The 21467-nt window shown below is 53.4% G+C and overlaps 10 protein-coding genes across 10 annotated transcripts; 3 read left to right on the forward strand and 7 right to left on the reverse strand.

Annotated features, from left to right (window-relative positions):
* Positions 1-21: 21 nt before the first annotated feature.
* On the reverse strand, positions 22-2256 carry VTN49DRAFT_6495 (uncharacterized protein; the record flags this gene model as incomplete). Its single annotated transcript, XM_069414660.1, has 3 exons — positions 22-125; positions 185-2149; positions 2202-2256. 3 exons carry the CDS (start codon positions 2254-2256, stop codon positions 22-24), a joined length of 2124 nt encoding a protein of 707 aa, XP_069265884.1.
* Positions 2257-3378: 1122 nt separating this feature from the next.
* On the reverse strand, positions 3379-4734 carry VTN49DRAFT_6496 (uncharacterized protein; the record flags this gene model as incomplete). The annotated part of the gene is made up of 2 exons (XM_069414661.1): positions 3379-4179; positions 4231-4734. The coding sequence occupies 2 exons, from the start codon at positions 4732-4734 to the stop codon at positions 3379-3381; spliced, it is 1305 nt and encodes a 434-aa protein (XP_069265885.1).
* A 735-nt stretch (positions 4735-5469) lies between these two features.
* On the reverse strand, positions 5470-6855 carry VTN49DRAFT_6497 (uncharacterized protein; the record flags this gene model as incomplete). Its single annotated transcript, XM_069414662.1, has 4 exons — positions 5470-5773; positions 5829-6066; positions 6117-6664; positions 6722-6855. 4 exons carry the CDS (start codon positions 6853-6855, stop codon positions 5470-5472), a joined length of 1224 nt encoding a protein of 407 aa, XP_069265886.1.
* A 654-nt stretch (positions 6856-7509) lies between these two features.
* On the reverse strand, positions 7510-8115 carry VTN49DRAFT_6498 (uncharacterized protein; the record flags this gene model as incomplete). The annotated part of the gene is made up of 1 exon (XM_069414663.1): positions 7510-8115. One exon carries the CDS (start codon positions 8113-8115, stop codon positions 7510-7512), a length of 606 nt encoding a protein of 201 aa, XP_069265887.1.
* Positions 8116-8511: 396 nt separating this feature from the next.
* On the reverse strand, positions 8512-9660 carry VTN49DRAFT_6499 (uncharacterized protein; the record flags this gene model as incomplete). Its single annotated transcript, XM_069414664.1, has 2 exons — positions 8512-9342; positions 9406-9660. The coding sequence occupies 2 exons, from the start codon at positions 9658-9660 to the stop codon at positions 8512-8514; spliced, it is 1086 nt and encodes a 361-aa protein (XP_069265888.1).
* A 944-nt stretch (positions 9661-10604) lies between these two features.
* VTN49DRAFT_6500 (uncharacterized protein) lies at positions 10605-11060 on the reverse strand (the record flags this gene model as incomplete). The annotated part of the gene is made up of 1 exon (XM_069414667.1): positions 10605-11060. The coding sequence occupies one exon, from the start codon at positions 11058-11060 to the stop codon at positions 10605-10607; it is 456 nt and encodes a 151-aa protein (XP_069265889.1).
* A 1997-nt stretch (positions 11061-13057) lies between these two features.
* VTN49DRAFT_6501 (uncharacterized protein) lies at positions 13058-13757 on the forward strand (the record flags this gene model as incomplete). The annotated part of the gene is made up of 4 exons (XM_069414668.1): positions 13058-13217; positions 13268-13319; positions 13371-13554; positions 13611-13757. The coding sequence occupies 4 exons, from the start codon at positions 13058-13060 to the stop codon at positions 13755-13757; spliced, it is 543 nt and encodes a 180-aa protein (XP_069265890.1).
* Positions 13758-13908: 151 nt separating this feature from the next.
* On the reverse strand, positions 13909-17656 carry VTN49DRAFT_6502 (uncharacterized protein; the record flags this gene model as incomplete). Its single annotated transcript, XM_069414669.1, has 2 exons — positions 13909-14963; positions 15013-17656. 2 exons carry the CDS (start codon positions 17654-17656, stop codon positions 13909-13911), a joined length of 3699 nt encoding a protein of 1232 aa, XP_069265891.1.
* Positions 17657-18109: 453 nt separating this feature from the next.
* On the forward strand, positions 18110-18904 carry VTN49DRAFT_6503 (uncharacterized protein; the record flags this gene model as incomplete). The annotated part of the gene is made up of 4 exons (XM_069414670.1): positions 18110-18146; positions 18198-18336; positions 18395-18739; positions 18796-18904. 4 exons carry the CDS (start codon positions 18110-18112, stop codon positions 18902-18904), a joined length of 630 nt encoding a protein of 209 aa, XP_069265892.1.
* A 144-nt stretch (positions 18905-19048) lies between these two features.
* On the forward strand, positions 19049-21320 carry VTN49DRAFT_6504 (uncharacterized protein; the record flags this gene model as incomplete). The annotated part of the gene is made up of 2 exons (XM_069414671.1): positions 19049-21187; positions 21258-21320. 2 exons carry the CDS (start codon positions 19049-19051, stop codon positions 21318-21320), a joined length of 2202 nt encoding a protein of 733 aa, XP_069265893.1.
* Positions 21321-21467: the final 147 nt, after the last annotated feature.

A 21467-nucleotide genomic window follows, 5' to 3' on the forward strand; every position in this document is an offset into this window, starting at 1 on the left:
CCTATTCCAAATCCGAGTTAATTATTCGCCCTGCACGGTAGTACCATTCGCCTGCGGCTGCTCGGCGGAGCGCTGCGAATGGGACGTTCCCAATGGCGTGGGCAGGCCTTCGACCAGCAAAGGAACTACACGCAGTTAGCCTCCGATAATGGTCTCTAATGTAGGTACCGCAGGATCAACTTACTGCTCAATCCATATCCCTCAGCATCGCCGTTAGCGTTCCCCTGATGAATCTCAACCCGGAACGCGACGTCGAGACCACCAGCAAAGCTATTCGTGCTAGTGACGCCGTCCGCAGCAGGATGCGCCGTGCCGGCGCCCTCCTCACCCGCATGAAGCGGCTGATGTCCATCCTTGGCGGGCTGACGGGGCGCATAGCTTCCCGCCCGCGAGTCAGACGACGTAATTTCCGTGATGCACGCGTAGTTGCGCGACGGCATTGTGACCTTGTTGAATGCACCGCCCTTCTCCACGCCGCCCGGCTGCTTGTCAAAGAGCGAGAGCAGCGTCTCGTCCGTGTCGCGATCCATGTGGTGGATCTTGTTGCGCCGAGCCAGCAGATTCGCGACGGCCTTTGGTGGCGGCTTGTTGGTGATGGCGCTGCTGATGACGTTGACCATGTACCGGTGATCATTCTCAATGGGGATATTGAGGTGCGGATTCGAGTAGAACCGGCCGAGAGCTGCCAGGTGCACATCACCAGAGAGAATGGTGACACGAACCTTGTGCTTCTTGGAGAGCTTCTGCAGGCGCTGGATCAGCTCCCGCCGCTCACTCTTGTGGAGTCGCGCGGTGTAGTGGTCATCAAGATCATCGAGCAAGTCAACCTGTCCGTCAAACTGATTGAACAGACCCCCCGCAATGCCGAAACGCCGATTCAGCAAACGAATTGGCCCAACAACCGGCGACGAGATGATGTTCTCCAGCCACGCCAGCCGCGGGTACGCAATCGGAACGCCCAGCAGGAGAATCAAATGCTTAATTTCCTCATTTGCGGCAGTCAATTCCTGCTCCAGCCGCCCAAAGATGGCGTCGTACGTTCCCGGGTAGTTGACCTGATGCCGGGTGCGCTCCGTACGCGCGTCTACGCCGACAAACGCGATGCGCCGGCCTAGACGCATGAACATATTTCGACTCTTCTCCTCGACGTACGGACCTGGCTGCACGCCCAGGATCCACCGCGGATCGTCCTCGTGCCGCTCCTCCAGCACATACGTATTCTCAAGCTGCCGCGGGTCAACCCCACCTGCAGCGTCCGGTGGCGTATCGGTTACAAATGTCGACTTTGGAGGAGCAATGTGGTGCTGGAACAGGCAGTAGTACTTGTGGGCCACGCCGCCAATGCCGCGGAACACGGCACAGCGCATGAACCGGTCCGTGTACGAGCCAAAACCATCAATGATGTCGTGGTCATCCCAGATGTTAATCTGCGGAATCTGCGCATTGGCAGTCTTGAATGGCTCGGTCGAATACCACCGAATGTAGTTCTTGAAGTAGTACTTGTCGCATTCGCCCCGCAAGTTATTATCAAATGGATGCATGCGCCGCTTGTGCGGGTTGCTAATGCTGGTCCATGGCTTCAAGGGTCCATCGACCCGGATGCCATCGTTGTAGATCTGGTCGCCTCCACCGATCATCACGTGGAACGGCCGCTGCGCATGCACGCGCAGCACATCGTTCCACATGGCCGGGCCAGCCCAGCTCTCCGTGTCTGTGCCGACCGAGAAGCCGTTGCACGAGTGAAACATGATGCGCATCGACTGGCTAACGGCAGGCACAACGAACGACCACGGCGAGTTGACCGGAGAATCATTCTCATATTTAAAATCCGCAATGGTATACTCCCAGCGCGCCTCGTAGCTCTCCAGCGGCACAGCCAGGGAGAAGCGCCAAAAGGCCTTGTCCAAGTCTTCATACAGCTTAGTGCCGGTAATCAGAACAGGGTCGTGCTGCGGAACGGCGCCATTGGTTGTCTCTGCGTAGTGGACCGGACCGGTCTGCCGCAAAGTCAACCGCGGCTGCTGAGTTCCCGGAGGCGTCACGATCAGGACGGTTCCATACCAGGTGCCGGAGTCGTTGCTGAGGGCCATGCGACTGTAATTGAGCAGCGGGCCACACAGCACGACAACGTCACTGGATTGTCCGGAGCCTGCGAACTGTTAGCATCACCATCACGCGATTCGATTTGGGTTGGAGCATACCGTTTATCGGCGCCGCAACGCCATTGGGACCTGCCGACTGCTCCGCAAGCGACATTCTTCCACGTCGGTGGAATTCAATGGTGAGCTGGACCGATACAACGTACTTATCGCTCGTTTGGAGTGTGATATATGTACGGAATGTTGATTACGCAACGTGTCAAGACTGACAATTGCACGATCAATTTGTTCGACTCCTCACACAATAAGTCACTCAGGAGTCCCATAGGAATAAGAGAAAAAGAATGACTCGAACTGACAAAAGAGAAACTAGGATTGTTAAGCGAGCAGGGAGAATAACAGGCCTGCAGAACCGCTGAACCCGTATGCCGATCGCGCCCAGTGGTTCCTCACAGGCTCACACTCAGCTAAGCTTGGACCAGCGATGACGCTGCCAAGACAGAAAACCGGAGCTGACAACTGCGATAAACCAATCAAAGCCCGCAACTTCTGCCAATTTCTGATGGGGAATGCGGGCCCATTACGTAGAGTCTCGGTGCAAGCCACAAAACGGGTATCAGCCACAGCTGGAAGAGCCACTCCCTTGCCGAATTGAGTCCATTGGTTGTTCGTATTGGTCAATCATTGCTAGAGAAAGAAATCTTGAAATGGAATCCTGTATACTTAAAGAGGACAAAAACTGGCATGAACAGTTGTTCAATTGTAGAAGCAATACCAGTCGACTGTTCGTCTATCGTATCCCTACTTTCCTTCCCTCATACCACACTACATGATGGCAGATATCAAACCAAGCATCGGCAACTCGAGCATATATGTACAGGGACATAACAAGCAGGGGAGCGAAAACAGCCAGTTCACAGGGTCAAGGAAAACAAGCGACCGTGGTCAAGCAGATGGATAGAGTAGTATAAGAAGCATTCGGCGAGCGGTCGACATCAGCCGGCCAAGCATTGAATCGATGAAGAGGTCACCTCTAGTCAAAAGTGTTCCGATTATGCAATGAAGCCAGAAATCGGACAGGATGGGAAGTGATGAAGGGCTCGGGTCGGTGCTCGGGGGAGGGTGCGGGTGCGCGAGGATGGGACTCGATCAGCTCGACGCCAGGTTCCGTCGAGATGTCCCTATCCTGTGTATCGATTCATGCCGATGGCTCAGCGGGTAAATGACCGGCAGGGTCGAGAGAATAGAGTCCTGAAATCCTAACCTTGAGATCTCTCGCTCAGTCCGTCTTCCAGTGCCCCGTCAACCCGCCATCGATATCATCGTGCTTGCCCAGGTACAATTCAATCGCGTAAAGCGCCATGGTGCAGGCGATGTTGACCCATCGCCAAAAGTTTGACCCCAAGTCTCCCTGGGTGAGCCACCACTGCGTCCGAGTACCGGGCTGTGATGTCGACGCAAAGTGCTGCATCAGCAGACTCGTGTAGATTGCCACGAGGATGCTCGGAGAGAACCAGCTGAGCAGACCGATCAACTGCCCGGCACCATCGTCGTCATCAAGAGAGGCTTCTTGACTCAAAGCGCGGGCACCAGACTCCCGAACGGCGGGGATGATGCGGGTGGACGCGTAAAAGACAAAGAGGCGGTAGGCCAGAGAAATCAACACAGAGGGAGCCACAGCACTCAAGGCAGCCGTGATCACATTAAAGGCAGCATGGATGATTGAGGGCAGCAGAGACAACACATGCATCAGAGTCGTGTAGGAAGCCATAATGATAGGCGGCAGGGGTGGGAACTCTGCAGCCTGCGAGGGAGGCGGGACCTGCTCGGCAGGCTGGGAAGGAACATAATCGGTGAAGATCTGGTAGATACAGAGCACAATGTAGGCAAACAACAGCGAGCTCTCCACAGCGTTTCCACGGCCACTCCCGATTCCCCAAGCAGAGAGAATCACAGCGCATGTGATGGCCACTCCAATAAGCGCCGCATCGACATTTGAAATCTCTGGGAACTGCAGGACGCGCCAGAGGAAGTATACCGAGCTTGAAATCACGGATGCGGAAAGGACAAGGAGGCTGATCTGCGACACAGTTAACAAAACATCCAGCACTACCTGACAGCCTCTACTCACCATCCACGTATCACCATGATCACTGCGATTCACAAGCCACCGCGTAATCTGCCCCGCTGCCTGAATCACCAGCAAACTGCAAAACCCCTCGACCAACTGAAACACCGGTGTCGACCAGCGCAGCAACTTATCCCAGTTCCCGATCGTCAGAGTTTCCAGCAACCCGCCGCGGCCAAAGAACCAAGCACTGAACGACGACTGATCCTGATCCTTCGGCGCGGAACCGCCTGACTCCGCATCGACGGAGAACCGATTCAACGACCAAATCAACAACGTCGGCACCACCAACCACTGCGACGCACGGATCAACGCGACCAACGCCCGACGGAACCGCGAGCGCTCCGGCGTGGCGAGCTTCAGCAGCGAGAAGAAGAAGTGGAAGATGGCCAGGCTGAGCGAGTACGCCAGCCCGCAGGTTTGACCGCCGACATCGAAGGCGAGAGGGATCGAAAGGACGATGCCGGTCAGGAAGATGAAGGACGAGAAGATGTGAAGGAGCCACATCGGGGGAGCTTCGACGGGGGTGTGTCGATTTTGCTCACTGACCACCGTCCACTTTCGAGATGTGGCCGGGCAGAGGAGCTGGAATTTTTTTCGACTTGGTAATTTTAGTTTTAGCGCGATGGGCTTTTTTGATGACAGGTGGCACGCGATCCCGATCGAAGCCGGAGGAAGACTCACGGCACGATCACAAGACAAGGGAAAAGGGCCAACTGAGTTGCTCTTCTTGCACAATACGCACGATGAATAACCCGGATCAGAGATTTTCAGAATCTGGACCGAAGAGGGACCTGGAGAGTGGCGCACACCGCACAGTGAGTTGAGTGGGCAACGGGGATGGAGCTTATCGCGTCGAGCCTATCTTCACGTGTTTTTTTTTCCCAGCTCTAGACTCAGCTTGTCGATCGCGACAGGAGAGCTTCTCCTCGCGTCATTCTACCATGAAATACAGTATGGAAAAGGCATTCCTAAAGTTAGGGAAGGTCAAATATGCTAGACTTCCAAAATCACAAGTATGACGACAAGCAGTGCCTGCTGTGCACGGACCACAGTCGAACGTCCAAGGGTCCAGCAGCTGCCTGGAAGCTGCAGGAACACGAGACTTCGCTCTGCAAAGAATTGCAGACTGCAGCATACAATGAACTTTGAAGCTCTATACGAGGAAATGGAGTTTAATCAGAATTACTTCATTACTGCCGTACGAGTATCATATGCTACTAGTAGCGTACCGAAGAAAACCTATTTCAGCTCCTGGCCTTTCAACTCCCACTCGACCTTGCTGATACCTCCCTGGCCCATGAGCCACAGCGTCTTGAGCTCCTTGCCCGTCCACGCAAAGTTCTGCACGGTGTAGTTGGTCTGGATTGTCAGCAGCAGCTGGCCGTCTGGGTCGATGACGTCCACGCCCTGCCCGTTGGCAGTGAGGATGTATCCATTTTCGGCCACCTTCAGGCCGTCGGGGACGTAGCCGGCGGCGAGGTAGATCGGACGCTTGTTGCTGACACGGGTGCCGTCCTTGCTGACGTCGAATGCGTAGATTGCCCTAGAAAATATAGTCAATTTATGGATCTCATAATATATCTACATGTGTAGCTTACCGAAGTCCCGTGGCATTGAAAGGAGTGCCCGGATGCCCCAGCGCGGGGTCGACCGGTCCAGCGACGGCGCCTGTGTCGCTAATGTAGAGGATAGACTGGTCCCGGTTAAATGCAATGCCGTTCGGCTGCTTGCACGTATCGTCAATCACAAAGACCGCACCGGTCTTGGGATTATAGCGATAGCTGGCCGCCGGCAGCTGCGGCGGAGTGTCCGTCAAAGCATTGAACCACGAGTACTCTACTCAATCGTTAGTCCTACATTAAGTCACTCGATAACCCGATACATACGTGGATCAGTGAAGAAAATGTCACCCGTGCGAGGATGCACCACCAGGTCGTCGACCGTGTTGAAGTAGAATCCATAGTAATTGTTGATCAGACTCACTGTCTTGTTCGTTTCAGGGTCCAGCGTGCGGATGCCAACCCGCTGCTCGCCACCCTCAATCGTCGAGTTTCCTCCCGAGGCGCCCCAGACGATCTTGCCATCATGGAACGTTCCTCCATTGGGCGCATAGACTGGGGGGTCCGAGAGATACTCGGACAGGGTTGGTGGATCCTGATTCAGATCGACGACCAGCTGCGGCAGGTACCCCGGTGGCGGCGCCAGCTGGGACATGTACAGCTTATTCTGCGAGGGCACGTAGACTGGAGCTTCGTGGACCGCCTCGGATACCTTGAACACAAACTCATAACGTGGGTTCTTTCCGAGAATCTCCAGGCCACGCTTCTTGTCCCAGACCACGAAGTCTGCTTGCTGGATCTCTCTCAGGGGTTCATCATTGATAGTGGTATCGCCAAAGCCTCCTAGTACCGAGATGTTGCGAAAGAAATGGTACCTATGTGTATGAGCTTAAATGGTCTTCAATTGAAGATTTATGCTTTGCATATCTTACGGAAGCACGTTCGCATAGTGGTTGATGCACACCACAGACGGTCCGCAATTCTCGTAGATTGGGTCTGTGACGCCGGTTTGGGCACGGACAGTGCCCAGGAGAGCAAACAAACTTGTCCAGGTGAGCGACCGCATGGTTACGCTTGTTGATGCCGATCCCCGTCGCGCTGTGACCGGGACTTTATAATCCATCGCTTCGGTTTGCGGCCTATCGGTCCGAACCCCTCATCTGAAGGCCAGCGCAAGACCGAGCAATCGGCCCATGACATCGAAATAGGAACTCGCTTGCTGCCATTGCATGACCCCCCATTCGAACTACCGGATATATTTTTCCTTGACCGGATCTAGTAAGCGATCAACCAGATTGGTGGAGGACGCACGCGTCCCTCTTGAATGTGGGGGTTAGTGCGGGTAAAAGGGAGCCGTAAGCTGTTCAACACGAGGGCGGAAATGAGAATATTGCGATTGTCATCACCGTCTGGGGAACGAAGAACTCGTACAGTCGGCGTCCAGAATAGTCCCAGAGCTTCGATTAAACCTTAACGGAGCTGTCTGTTGGACCAATGTGCCAGCTTATCCAAAATGGCCCAATCACATTGGCCATAGCATTTCCTCCCCGCACCGCCATCGAAGCTTGACCGCGAAACATGGGGTATCGAGCTTACACCGGAGAAATTTACGGCGAAGTGGATTGCGTTCACCAACGAGAACACCCCCATAAACGAGAGTACAAGAACCATCGGAGAAACTCCGTGTCTCCCAACATCGGGTAATTGGAATCGGCTATGTTCAATGCCGGATATACAGCGAGCTCACATCTTCGATACTGCCGGAGCCATCTCCTTGCTGGGAGGTGGTGGCACCCCTAGCCGAGGTCTCGTCTGTGGTTGCTTCTCCAAGGGTTCGTTGAATGAGCCTCGCTTTGAGCATAGCGCCTTTTAGTCGCTCCTCGACGTCATTTACCGCCTCTTCCGTATTATCCAGGCACAGAGTTGCCGGGTCCACAAGCTCCAGTAGCGTCTGAATATGTTTCGCTAGCCGCGCGCTTGACGGCAAACGAGGCATGGTCTGCGAAAGCGAGACGGGATCAATTCCATCCTCAGCTGCGGCGGTGGTACTAGTACTGTTTCCGTTGTGTGCAGCTGAATCGGCTTCGTCGACGGTATCAGGAGCAGGACGAGAATTATTATTGAGTCGCTGAGTCCAGACCAACGCCCTGCCGTACAGCTTGCCCATTTCTAGAAGCTTTTCGTATCCTTTCTCAACGGCGAACACGCTGCCTTCGGTGTAGCCGGCGCGGGCGCCGTCGGCAACACCCAGGTCGTATCCTTCCTTGTAGAATTTCTCCTCCAGATTGAGGAGATCATCTAGAGGGTCTGCAGTCGAGTTTTCCATGATTTGAGTATCGAAATGGACAGTGTGAAAACCGTTGAACACCTCGGACACTGTCGCGGGCTTATCGACTTTTGTCCCTCATCTTATCGAGGTCCAAGTTTTTCTTTTTTTTTTGCGCCAAGACTGGGGCTCGAGCTTAGCATCAACTGTCATGAAAGTGTTCGTATCGGCCGGGTTTCTCATCATTTTTACGGTCGTGCAAGTCTACGGCATCTGGTGTCTGAATATTCTACCAGTTCAGTTACTATGCAATTTACTCAATTATTGTTCATTGTATGCTTCATTCGTACAGGACATTATGCCTAAGATACCAAACAAAAGTGCAATCATAGGGTCTAGACAGGAACCGTACCATTCTTCCCCAGTTCAACATGCTAAAAAAGAACCACTTTACCCTCACCTCCGCCGTTGTCCCGGCCGAGGCTTCACTTCATCTTGATTTACTGGATGCAGCATGACCTTGATTGGTAATTGCGGCGTGTTGTGCTGGTATCCCTTGCTCCAATCGTAGCTGATGGCGTACGCGAAAATGTTCCCGTTGCGGTTGAAAGCGGTGCACGGGATCGTCCCGCCGACGGACGGGTAGCCTTTGAGGCGATGCTTGGCATCCTTGTCCCAAAAGTGGAACGTTCCGTCGCTGCCAGCAGTGCTGAACGTGCCGTGGACGGGGTGGAAGGAGATGGCGTTGACAGAGTAGATATTGCTGATGTCGCGGTTGTTCGGCGGCGACTCACGGTGGCACTTGAAACTGAAGTTCGAGCTCGAGTCCTTATCTTCAACGTATTGAATGGCGCATCGGCCCTCGATGCTGCCAATGGCGAATCCCGTCGCGTCCGTGAAGCAGCTCACGACGCGCGTTTGCCACTTGAGCGGTGACTGAATAGTCTTGTAGAATGTGGTGGGGTTGTCGAGGTTGATAATGTTGATGTACCGATCCGCCGTACCGATCACAAGGAGCTTGTTTTTCACGTCCATCGTGTATACACGTTCTTGGCACTCCACCGTCGCGATGGGCTGCGCCTGCCGGAGGTCCCAGTACTTGATCGTCTTATCCCAGGATCCCGTTACCAGCAGCGGCTGCGCCGAATTGCTCGGGTTGGTGATCATCTTGCAGCAGCGGATGGGGGCATCGTGGGCGGCTACTTGTTGCGCGGCGGTGGCGCCTGCGCCGATATCCAACATACGCGCAGCTTTGTCTGCGCCGGCTCCGACGACTTTTGTACCATCCTAGAAACCAAACGTCAGATCCTCTCCAAAACCTACTTTGCCACCTAGAAAGCAGGTACTTACCGGTGACCAGCAGCAACTTAGCACCGGAGCTTCATGTTCAAACAGCGCCTTTCCCTCACTTTGCCCTTGGTCGTTGATTTCGTAGATGCGAACTTTCTTGTCCCATGATGACACGGCCAGATGCTCACTGACGGGCGAGAAGGCCAGATCCGAGATCCCATCCTCGGGCGGCGACGTCAGGGCGACATCTTTGGAGAGGTCGCCTGTCGTGTTGGATTGGGCCCCAGTAGCCGCGTTTCCAAAGAGCGTCGACATCCGGACAAGATCTCTTGGTGTAAACTTTTGCGTAGAGAAGTCCGGAATCGCAAGAGCGCTCGACCAGGCGCTTTTTATATTTTGCTCGTGAAAGAGCTGGCAGAAGCAGCGCGCGGATCGTTTTTCGTCGGTGCAAGCTCGTCCGATTTGTTTATTTGATTGGCTGTGGATGCTCACCGCCTACGGGAACTGTCGTTGCCTGAACGGGGTCTCGCCCACAAAAATTCACGTGATTCAATGATCTCTCTACCTTGCGTTGAGCTTCCGTGTTCTCTTCATTGACATTCAAAGATTAGTGCACATTTAGCTATTTTTGCGGTCTTCACATGTCTAACTCTGCGCTCGTATACATCACTATCACTCCACCAAGCCTTCATTTAGCGGGGCCCTCTTCTCTCTAGACAGTCGTTGGCATGATTTCGCCCGCTAGCCTGGGAGTGAAGCAGGCGCGTACGTGGAAGTCGACTGGATGCCTGCATGCGGGTCAGACATGGCAATATCTGCAGTGAATCAGAGGCTGTGGCTAAGAGGGCCCGCTCGAGTGTCGACATAGGGGCATTCTTGACATATCGTTGTTCAGATACTGTTGCTGTACGGTACAATTTGACATGTCCCCTACTCAGTTCCTTTGCAAAGTTAATGGCAAACTACTCCGTTGACCCGCCTTAAGGGGGTCACGTATGCCACCGACAAGATCTCCTGTGCCCATTCTCCAGCCTCCGCTTACTCTTCCGATGCTGCTGTACTCCGGTCTTATTCCTTGTAGCTATGTGTCTGTTCCAAGAATCCTTCAGGAGAATGTTTGCCAGGGGCATTTTGACTCTCCGAAGTCGCAGGGTTATCCTTGAGGTCTGAGAGTATTGTATACTTCATAGGCAGACATTTGCACCAGGCGCAGTGATTGCTTTTCGGGTTAAATGTCAACAATCAGGAAGGTGCGACAGTCAAAGCTTTAAAGACGCAGTTTCCTCTTTCCGGCTCAAGTCCCAACGCAGGCCCGAACAGGATTTCGGCGACGCTGATGACCATCGCAACAGCACAGGCTCATGAACCTGGGAGGTCTTCCTCAGGACCAGGGCATTGAACACCACGGCATATGATCTGTGAGAAGCAGACGCCATGTGGGTAGCCGGCGCGTTCCGCCTGACGACGCCTGGGTAAAAGTCACGGCTGCGATAGTGCGAGATGAACTCGTTCTTGCCGGCGATTTCCGGGTAGAGTGGAGTAAAATCAGCTGAAACAGGAGCAGAAATAGGAGCAGAGGAGACGGAGACCGCAGGGACCTTTGATCGATCGCTGCAGTCGATCAAAGACATCTCCCATATCGTAAACGGCATCACGTTCCATGGGCTGCCACACAGTCGGAGACGTCCAAACGTAAGTGATGTGGATGAATCCATGTACGATGTTCCTGAGTACCGTTATGAGTGGCCTAACTTGAATTCTGGTAGGGAGGTGACACTCTCCCATGCGAATGGCGTCCAAACGGATGTGATATATTGGAGATTGCAGCCCGTTAGCATCTGCCGGTTCTCGCAGGCCAGCTTTTCCATTGTCTTCCTGAGTATTCGTAAATGCTTTGGTGTGCGGATCGTGGCTGGTATCGTCAGGGGTTTCGACGACGGGATGGATTCACACCCTGCAAACGTTCCGCAGTCTGATATTATTTGTGAAGCCATGGAAATGGTCTAAAATTCACACGCCTGCTGAGCCTTTCTTTCTGCCCTTTGCGACATAGCGCTTTGCATCTTCCACCGACTCTGACGAGATACTGCATCGTCAACCCGAAGTTTACCGTTTCTGCGATGCATACTCTATTATAGCGTTTGATGCAACGTGGCGAGCTCTGCACGCATTGTCTCGGCGGCCTTCGATTGCCGGCGACTGATCAATTCATTATGGCAAGCTCGCAGACGGAAGCAACCGTAACATTATTTGTCACTCGTCTTCAAGTATATGGGAATCTTCGGCTCATTGATCTTCTGATATTACCATCTGGATTGAGCACAGTGTGGTCAATTCATTTGAACGGGCGTATACCTATAGTGAGACAGACACGAAATTCATCGTCGCCATTTCGGGGAGGAAATTTCCGGCTATAGTTCCCGTCTCTTCTGCCTAGTTCGTCCATATAGACGAGGAGCTAAACTTGAATTGGCCGATTGACTTCTTTTTTTTTTTTTNTTTTTTTTTTGGCTTGAAGCGTTTTCTCCCTTCAGAACGATGCCTTCCCCAGTCACCGGAAAAAACACTAATCGTGTTTCCGGAATACCGCATACATATGGCTCCTTTCGTTATCTGGGTTTGGTCCTCTGGTGTCCGTTTTCGATCTTCGTTGTGGCGTGTAAGGCTCCCTACAATTGTACTCGGGAGGAATGTAAGGGATGTACTAAGAGTAGAGACTTTGCAGTGGTACTGTGTACCCATAACTTCTGGTGATAGAGCAGAAGAGAAGAAGAGAGAATGAGAAGAGACTAGTATTTGAGTTGCCAATTTATACAGTTAGTAGGCAGTACCTGCGCAATGGATTGACGAAGGAGCAACTCATGCAACCGAAAATACAAAAATATGAGAGGGTAGCTTCCTCAAAAGGAATAGCACGTGACAATCCACAGTACCCACATAGTCTAGCTTCGAAGGAGTGGATATCCGACGGAAAATGCGGGGTGCAGGGCGAGTGGAGACTGTCTATCGGTGATAACGTGACCATCTGGTCAGCTTGGGACGGAGTGTCGAGTGAGCAGCGATCAGGGGCAAGGAAGAGCACCAGGAGTACTCAGCGAAGTACAGAGGACTAGGAGAGGAAATCCAGTAGATCCCAGAAGCTTATAATTGCCGGAGAGAGGAACTCAGGTGCTTGAAAGAAGCTTGGTCGGGGCACACGTCATGGTGCAATCAGATGATCCGATTCCGAGCTGGCTGGAATGTCGATACGCCCAAAGCAGCAGCAACCAAGGAATCTGAGTCAATTAAGGAGGTTGGCCAGCCAGTGAGAGAAATGGCCAGCTCGCCCTGTGATTCTGTATGGCTGTTCAAAAGGTTATTCAAAGAAAAGAACCCCCGCTTAAGCAGGCTAAAGCAGCGTCAGCCTCCCGGAAGGAGCTGGATGCATGACGCCGGCCATTGGATGGCCAGATGCAATTCGTCAGCATTCAGACTCGCCAGCCAGTTCCAGTTCCTGCCTGGAGTCAGACCATGTACCCCTCCCCCCTCTTTCCCGTTCTCTCCTCTCCTTAAGACTCCTTCCTCCTTTCAACATCTCGTCACTATTACTCAACTCTTCTTTTCATCATTGTCCTTTCTCATTGACTGATTTTTGGTGTGTGCGAGTGCCTGGAGCACATGTAGTTGATGAGCTGACCCCCCGAGCTGTAGACATTCTTCAATTCTGCCCATCATGACGGAAGAACTCTCCCGTGTGGACTCGGCCGTTGCTGGCCTGTCAATATCTCCCAAGGATGAGAAGCCCGCAGCAAAGGAAGACAAGAAGGAGGAGAAGAAGACGCACCGTCGCGGCTCGTCGACGGCTGGTGAAGTACGGAACATCAATGACCTAGGTATGATCAATCTTCCCCTGGTAATCCTGGACTTCATTGACCGGCTATAGAAAAGGAGAAGATCCCACTGGAGCTGCCCATTGAGACGCAGCGATTGGGCTGGTAAGTCTGGCAGCCAAGGAGAGCGGATGGATCATGTTGACCCCTGTCTAGGAAGCTCAACACATCACCATCAACAATTGAGGACAAGGAGTACCTCAAGCTACCCCTGGTCAAGCCGCTGGTCAAGAAGATTGACCTGCAATTCCCGTCGGGGTTGGAAGTGACGGCTCGCAATCTCAAGGGCGTGACCATCAAGGATGCGCTGGACGCAATCTACAAGCAGTACAAGAAGAAGGTAAACTTATCCTTTACTATATGGAGCGCTGGTATATGAAGCTAACATGGAGGTAGGCGGACGACGAGCTCGGGGACAAGCCCTACCTCGCTGGCTTCGAGTGGGATCCCGAGGAGTCGTGGACGCGATTGATCGTGCATCAGAAGAAGGATGCCGGCGTGCCGACAGGAGGCAAGAAGTCCAAGAAGAAGAATGCCGAGTGATCTACTCGCCGTAGACCTGGTGCCATGTATGATGGAGATATAGGATAGCAGGATAGCCTCAACTCGAATGATCGAGCTCTATGATCACATCATTATCATACGTAATTATTGTACTTAACAAGTCCCAAAAAGAAGGAAGATAAACGCCCATTCACCGCCCAAAAAGCGCCAAAACAATCTCATCCAACACCGACAACACCAAATGCAAATTCAACTTCTCATTATTCACCAATGCAAACACTCTCCTGGCCGCCTGTTGCGCATTTGCCCTTCCCACCACACTGCCCACCACATCCGGAATCAACGCCGCAAACATAAAGCTTGCCTCATTCCGACTCCTCGCGCGCTGGGACGCCGTCCGCGGCGGTGGTGGGCGTAGCACCCTCTCGGGCGCTGGCCAGAGCGTGTCCCGCACCAGGGATACATACCGGAGCAACGAGTCCGGCGTGCTGAGCGACCGCGCCACGTCACGGACTTTCCGCTCGATCGTACCGCCGAGGAGCTGATGCAGGACGACGACCACAGCGCGCCCCCGAAGCCAGTTGTTGCCGCGGTTTAGCTCGAAGGTTTCGAGGAAGAGGTCGCAGATGGGCTTGACGAAGGGCTCAAGTTCGCGGTCTTCGCCGACGAAGGCGTTCAGCTCAGCTTCGGCTTCGGCGGCGGTGACGGCGTCTTCGGCAGTAAGGTCGTTGCTGTTCAAGGCCGAGGAGGAGGCAGGGGTGGTGGTAGAGGGGTTTAAGGTGGAAGAGGTGGAGTTGGTGGTTGCGGCAGAGATGAGGCTCTGTCCTGCTGCGGATAATTGGTCGAGCATGCTGAGGTTCCCCAGGAAATCCTCCATGCCGTCTGCGACGGAGTTGTAGATGCGGGTGACGAGGTCGCGCGAATCGGATTCGGAGGAGGAGAGTGGCTCCGCGTGGGGGAGAATGCTCTGTTGTGAGAGGAAGGAGCGAAATTCCCGGCTGCGGCACACTTCGGGCAATTGTAGAAGCTGTCGAAGGTATGTCTCTAGGCCCGCGCGGCGTTTTTGTAGGAAGTCCTTTTGAAGTTTCATCATCACTCGACGCCGGGGAAACTCGAGCTGTCGCACCGAAGGATACCGTGCGCGGAGCTTCTGGTGGAGCTCGTGGAACTCGCTGTAGCGGCGGGCGACTGCCCATGTTGCTGCAGGCATTTGCTCGCCGGCTTGGCGGCGGACTTCAATCACATCTATAGATCGTCAGTTGGATGTAACTTCAGGAAGGAGAGGAATACATACAGATTGCAAACTCCCGTCCATCCTCTTCCTTATCCACCATGATCGACTTGATCTGCACCGTTGACCGCCCATAGAGGCTGCTGTCGCTTTCCTGGATGATATACTGTTGCCGCTGCATCTCCTTGCGCCGAATCTCCCGCTGAATGCTTGCCTTGGACTTGCCCAGAATACGCAGCTCCGCCGTGTTGTTGGTGAGCTCGGCTTTTCGCGTCAGTGCATCCAACACCGACTCCTGCGCGACGAGCTTGTCAATGTCCTCCGTCAGCGCAGCGATTGCCTCTGCCAGGCCCAGATCTCCCGGTGCCGCCTCGTGGATCTCGTCTGCTGGATCCTTTTCCTCGTTTTCGGGATCAGCATACTCGTCCTCGATGAATTTCTTCTCGTCTGGGAAGAGCTCGTCATCAAATACGCTAGTGCGCGCGTTTGGATCGACAAGTCCGAGCGACGCGATGCTCGGCTTTGGCTTCTCTGGCCGGGTCTCTTGTCGGCCCTTGTGTTCCTCAGAGTGTACTGAGTTCGGCGAGACAACGCCAGATCTGTGGTCGTCTGACCTGCCATTCGACGGTTGGTTCGTCATAATGTCATTCAATGCCGCACCCATCGCTTCTATTAACTCAGAATTATTCCTCGCTTCAACCTCGCCGTTCTGAGAACCCCCACCAAGACTGTGCGTGGAGAGTCCCAAAGGGTCGGTGTCGTAGTCATCGTCAAACAATGGCGCGGACCTTTCTGAGTCAAACGACTGCCTTGGCGAGGGCTCGGTATCATCAAAAAGCTTGCCGCTACTCCGCACTTCACCAGAGACTGCCGCTCGGCGCAAATCCTTTGGCCTAACGTTGGGCTGTGACGATGCCCGCGTCATGAGAGGGGGGAGCGGACGCCGTTCGGTGGGCTCCGGAGCAGGCGTGTTGTGTCGAGGGGGCGGCTGCGGCGGAGCACCAGTAGAAGCTGCCTCGTCCGAAGATAAGTATTTGTACCAGAGATCAGACTCTTTGAATTTAGGATAATATTTAGTCTCCATTTCCTCCAGCACTGCAGACTGGGTAGTCAGAATGGCTGTGCGTGCCTTGCGGTACTGCTCCGGCGTTGCCTTTTTGCCTGCGCTCAGGAAGGCTTTCACAGCCCGGCGTGACTCCTCGGGTACGTTCAGCTCCGGCTTGTGGAAATATGTCTCGTTAATAAGAGCCATATCATTCACGTCGGCCTCAGTCCAAGTAATTGACGACTGCGAGTCATCGCCGAAGTCATCCTCGAGAGGGTTCCGAAACCCGTCCACAACGATCCAGAACTGGACCAACGACATCTTTTGCTGCCGGTCCATGAACTCCATGAAATACGACAGCCCGGCCACGTTGTGCATCACGTCTACCAGGGATGCATCCTGCAAATTGGAGATCGCATCGCGCTGGACTCCTGGTCTGGCGGGAGCGGCGGAGCGAGGTCCCGTCTCAGTGGCCGACAACTTTGCGACTTTCTGATCGAGGACCCGTTTCCCCGTCTCCAGCCGCCGGAGATAGACCTGGTCTTGTCCTTCAACCATGCTTGCGCGCTTGAGTTGACTTGCAACCTGCGCGCGGAAGCGCCTCGCGTCGGACAGATTGTTACATCGGCGAATAGCTCGGACGAATCGCTCAAATGCCCTCTCCGAGTCATTTGGCGCGAGTCTTGGAAACTCCTGAGCATGCTTCGACTTTGCGTTTGGCGAGGCATGCTCGTCCAGCGCAGCACGCAGCTTACGCACGGTCTTCCGATCCTGCCACACGGACCGTCCGTAAGTCTCCATCAACTGGTTCCAGGTATCCGGGTCGGCGAGCAGTGTGACGAGCGGCAGCAGCACGGCACAGGCAACGATCTCGCGTACCAAAATTGACACGACGCGGCTGTTCAGTACACCATCGGGCAGCAGTTGCGGCAATAAACCCATAACCAACTTGCGAAGATGATCCTGCAAAAGCGACTTCTGGTCGGTGAATCCCACCACCGACACGGCCGGGTGCAGTCTTCCATCGCGATACTTGCTGGCAATGGCCAGGTCTAGCTCTGTGGACTCGGTCACGCTGCGCGTGAGATTCCGTCCGCGCACGGCCCTCTCCGCGCGGTCGAATTCCCGCAAATGAGCGGTCAGGATGGGCGTAATGCGAGAAACCACAAGCGAGACGATATCCTCATTCTGGATCCGATCCCGAAGATTCCCCAACGCCGTCCGCAGCGCGCGATCCACCTCTTGCACAAAGACCGGTCGTTTACTGATATTGTCGTACCAGGACGAGATAAAATCGCGCGCGGCGAGTGTTATAATCTCCCCGATCGCCTCCGACACGACGAACGACTGCGGATACAGTGGCTCCGGTTCATACTCGGTGCTCTTGCGATAACTTTCGACCTCCGCATTCCATTTACTTGGCGATAAGAAGGCGACCCCGGCGGCGGCGCCGGACGTCCGGTTCAGCGCGGCATCGGTGGGTTTCGCGCGGACAGTCAGTAGTAGGACACTGGCGAGTGCGAAAACGGAGGCAACGGCGCCGGCGACAAACGCGTGACCGACATAACGGGCAGCAGGTAGCCAGTTGATGAGCAGACCCCAGGATATAAAGCCGGTAACAGCAGCCAAGAGGACATGCTGCCTCGACAAAATTAGGGCCATTCTAGCCGGGTGTCGTTCGGGGCCGATAGATTCATGGCGTTTGCAGAGGCTGGGTAGGCGAAGCAATACAGTTCTACGCTATCAACCGACCGAGGACATAGTCCGATCGTTGAGTTATCGATGATGCCTGTGGAGACCGATAGAGTCCCGGCATTAACGCTAACCGTGTTTGGATAGCACGTTCCTGTCGATAACCGGTTATCAGGTTACGATTAACTTACTTAGTTAACCTGAATGCGGTATGTACTCGTAAACTGCAGTGCAGCACCGCCCAACTGCAGCCGCAGCCAGAGGTTAGTAGGTAACCTACTGATATGAAGAGGGGTACTGCAGACCCTGGGGCTGAAAAGCCCCCTCACCCTGTAGATTCCATCAAAGAATTCAGTCCTCCGTTTGGTGATCTACAGTATATGTTCCTGCGTAGATTAGAATCTCAGACTGAGCAAATCGGCGATGTCTTTACAAGAGCCGCTGAAGATCCTCTCCCTCGGTATGGTACCCAGTTTTTCTCAGATTGTTGACTTTGCTGACCCTGCTTGAGATGGTGGCGGGATTCGGGGCCTCTCGAGTCTTCTGATCCTCGAGGATATTATGGAGAAGATTCGCGACAAGAACGGCCTTAGCCATGTTCCCCGGCCATACGAATACTTTGACTTGATTGGGGGCACAAGCACCGGAGGGTGACGTCCACAGTTCGCTTGTGTTATCATTACTAGAGTTTGTCTAATAAGTGTGCAGAATAATTGCCATTATGCTCGGAAGGCTCCAAATGACGGTCGATGAGTGCATACAAGCCTACCGAGAGCTGGCTAGGCGTGCCTTCTCATTGAAACCGAGGTCGAAATCCCCAAGCAGAATCAAACAAAAAGTAGCATCTGTACTCACATCGAGATCGGCCTTGGACATTCCCATTTCGTCATCTTCGATGTTCTCTGCCGTGTGCCTCGAGGATGCAATGAAATGGTTGATCAAAAGTTTCTGTGCGGAAGTAGAGTGCAAGAGGCTCCGAGATCAAGGGCAGTCGACTGTTGGGACCTGCCCACATGAAAACATGCTGTTTCGGGACAAAACTTGCACAAAGACGTATGTCAGCAACGGCAGCTGAAACACTCTACGTAGAGTGACTTAATGCTTCATAGGGTGGTTCTTGCAATGACCAGGGATAACATCAATGCGCTTCCGACTCTTTTCAAGACTTATGATTCCTCGACTGCCTTTGAGTCGTGTACCATATGGCAGGTCGCATGAGCCACGTCGGCGGCGGTCGGTCTCTTTGAATCAATAAAACTTGGTCGAGATGGAATTGAGTTTGTCGATGCTGCTTTCGGATACAATAACCCGTGCGAAGTCCTAATTTAGGAGGCTCGAAAGCAGTTTCCGGAACGCCACCAGATGCGCATCCTGAGCATTGGCACGGGTATTGGAGATGTGGTCAATATCGGGGATTCTCCGACATCACTCATCAGTGCGTTGAGAAATATGATTCTGTCCTCCAAGAAAGTTGCCCACAGTTTGCATAATCGATTTGGTGACGATGGCCAGTACTTTCGGTTCGATGTTGATCAAGGGCTGAAAGACATTACCTTGTCGGACTGGGAAACGGCGAGCAAGGTTTCGGCGCACACCCGCAACTATCTAGCCGAGAATCAAAGGGCTGTCGGGAAGTTTGTTGATTTCCTTTTCACCCGCGTCTTTGACAGCGATGAACACAGAAGACAAGCTACAGGTCGCATTCACTTCGCTGTGCCGTTTGGAAGGAACAAGGATTTTGTTGGTCGCGAAGGAATTATGGAACAGCTTCTTACAACTGTTCCTCCTACTGCGGACGCAGATGACTGCCAGAAGACTGCAATTGTCGGCTTGGGCGGCATTGGGAAGACACAGGTTGCACTTGAGATTGCCTTCCGGGTCCGCGAGAAGTATCCGGACTGCTCTGTCTTCTGGGTTCCGGCCATAGACGCAGTCAGCTTCAGAAATGCATACAGAAATATCGGCCGGTTGCTGGCGATTGATGGAATTGATGACGACAAAGCGGACGTTGAAGAGCTTGTCAAGAGTGCTTTAAGCCATGAAAGCGCGGGCAGCTGGCTCTTGATTATTGACAACGCCGACAGTCCTGACATTTTCAGCGACAGCACTAATTTCGCCGACCATCTTCCGTTCAGCCGGCAAGGTTCCCTTCTGTTCACGTCACGGAACCGCGAGTTTATATTGGAGCTGGGTATTTCAACGCATGATGTTTTCGATATCGAGGGCATGAGCGAGGCTGAGGGTTTCAGGCTCCTGGAGAGTCATCTGGCAAAGCGTCTAATGAGCAATAGGGAGGATACAGCAAAGCTTCTCGACGTTCTTGGTTACCTGCCTCTTGCCATCAGACAAGCTTCGGCATATATGGCCAAAAAACAGATTACGACGACACGGTATCTTGAGTATTGCCGGTCAAGTGACAAGTATATGGTCGAGTTGCTGAGCAGGGACTTCGAGGATAAACACCGATATAAAGAAGCGCAGAATCCGATTGCAACGACGTGGCTAATCTCATTTCGTCAGATCGAAGAGAGCGATCCTCTTGCTGCTAACTATTTGAAGTTCATGTGTTTCCTGAGCGAGAAGGCTATTCCACGATCACTTTTTCCTGCAGATGCTTGGACACTGGAGGCAGAAGATGCCATTGGGACGCTGAAAGCATATGCTTTCATTACCGAAAGAGAGGATCCGGACATGTACGATATACATCGACTTGTTCAACTAGCAATGCTGAACTGGTTGGGCCAGCAAGGTGAGCTTGAAAAGTGGGCAGTCGAAGTGATAGAACATATTGAGGAGTCTTTTCCATTTCCTGAGTATGAGAACAAAGCAATATGGATTACTTATCTCCCACATGCTGTGAACGTTCTTAAACGCAAGACGATTGCGGAGAATGAACAGACGAGCCTTCTGTTCAAAGTGGGTTGCAGTTTCGGTATTTTGGGTCAGAATCGTGAAGCAGAGACTATGCATCAGCGGGTATTGGAGACACGAGAGAAGATGTTAGGCCCTAACCATCCGGACACGCTCATCAGCGTCAACCATTTGGGCATGGCTCTTCATGACCAAGGACAGTACCAAAAGGCAGAAACGATGTATCGACGGGCAATGGAGGAACAGGAGAAGACGTTAGGGGCCGACCATCCGAGCACCTTGGCCTGCCTTAACAACTTGAGTAACGTCCTTGGACACCAAGGACAGTATGAACGAGCGGAGGCGATGCATAGACTGGCACTGGAGAGGAGAGAAAAGGTGCTGGGGCCCGATCATCCAGACACTCTCTCAAGCGTCAGCAACTTGGGCATTGTCCTCAAGAATCAAGGACAGTACGAGGAGGCCGAAGCGATGCATAGACGGGCACTCGACGGGCGAGAGAAGGTTCTGGGTCCTGGCCACCCAGACACGCTCAAGAGCATCAGCGACTTGGCCGTCGTTCTTGAATATCAAGGACAGTACGAAGAGGCAGAAGCAATGCATAGACGGTCACTGGAGGGACGAGAGAAGGTACTAGGTCCTGGCCATCCAGACACCCTTATCAGTGTCAACAACATGGGTCTCATCCTTGAACGTCAAGAACAATACGAACGAGCAGAGGCAATGCATAGACGGGCACTTGATGGACGAGAAAAAGTTCTAGGTCCCGGCCATCCAAGTACTTTGGCCAGCGTTAACAACCTCGGAAAAGTCCTCCATAGGCAAGGCCAGTATGAAGAGGCAGATTCTATGTATCGGCGGTCACTCGAGGGCCAAGAGAAAACATTAGGCGCCGATCATCCAGACACCC

This window comes from Thermomyces lanuginosus (assembly GCF_041956635.1).
Source record: "Thermomyces lanuginosus strain ATCC 200065 unplaced genomic scaffold VTN49scaffold_40, whole genome shotgun sequence".
Taxonomy (NCBI): Eukaryota; Fungi; Ascomycota; class Eurotiomycetes; order Eurotiales; family Trichocomaceae; genus Thermomyces; species Thermomyces lanuginosus.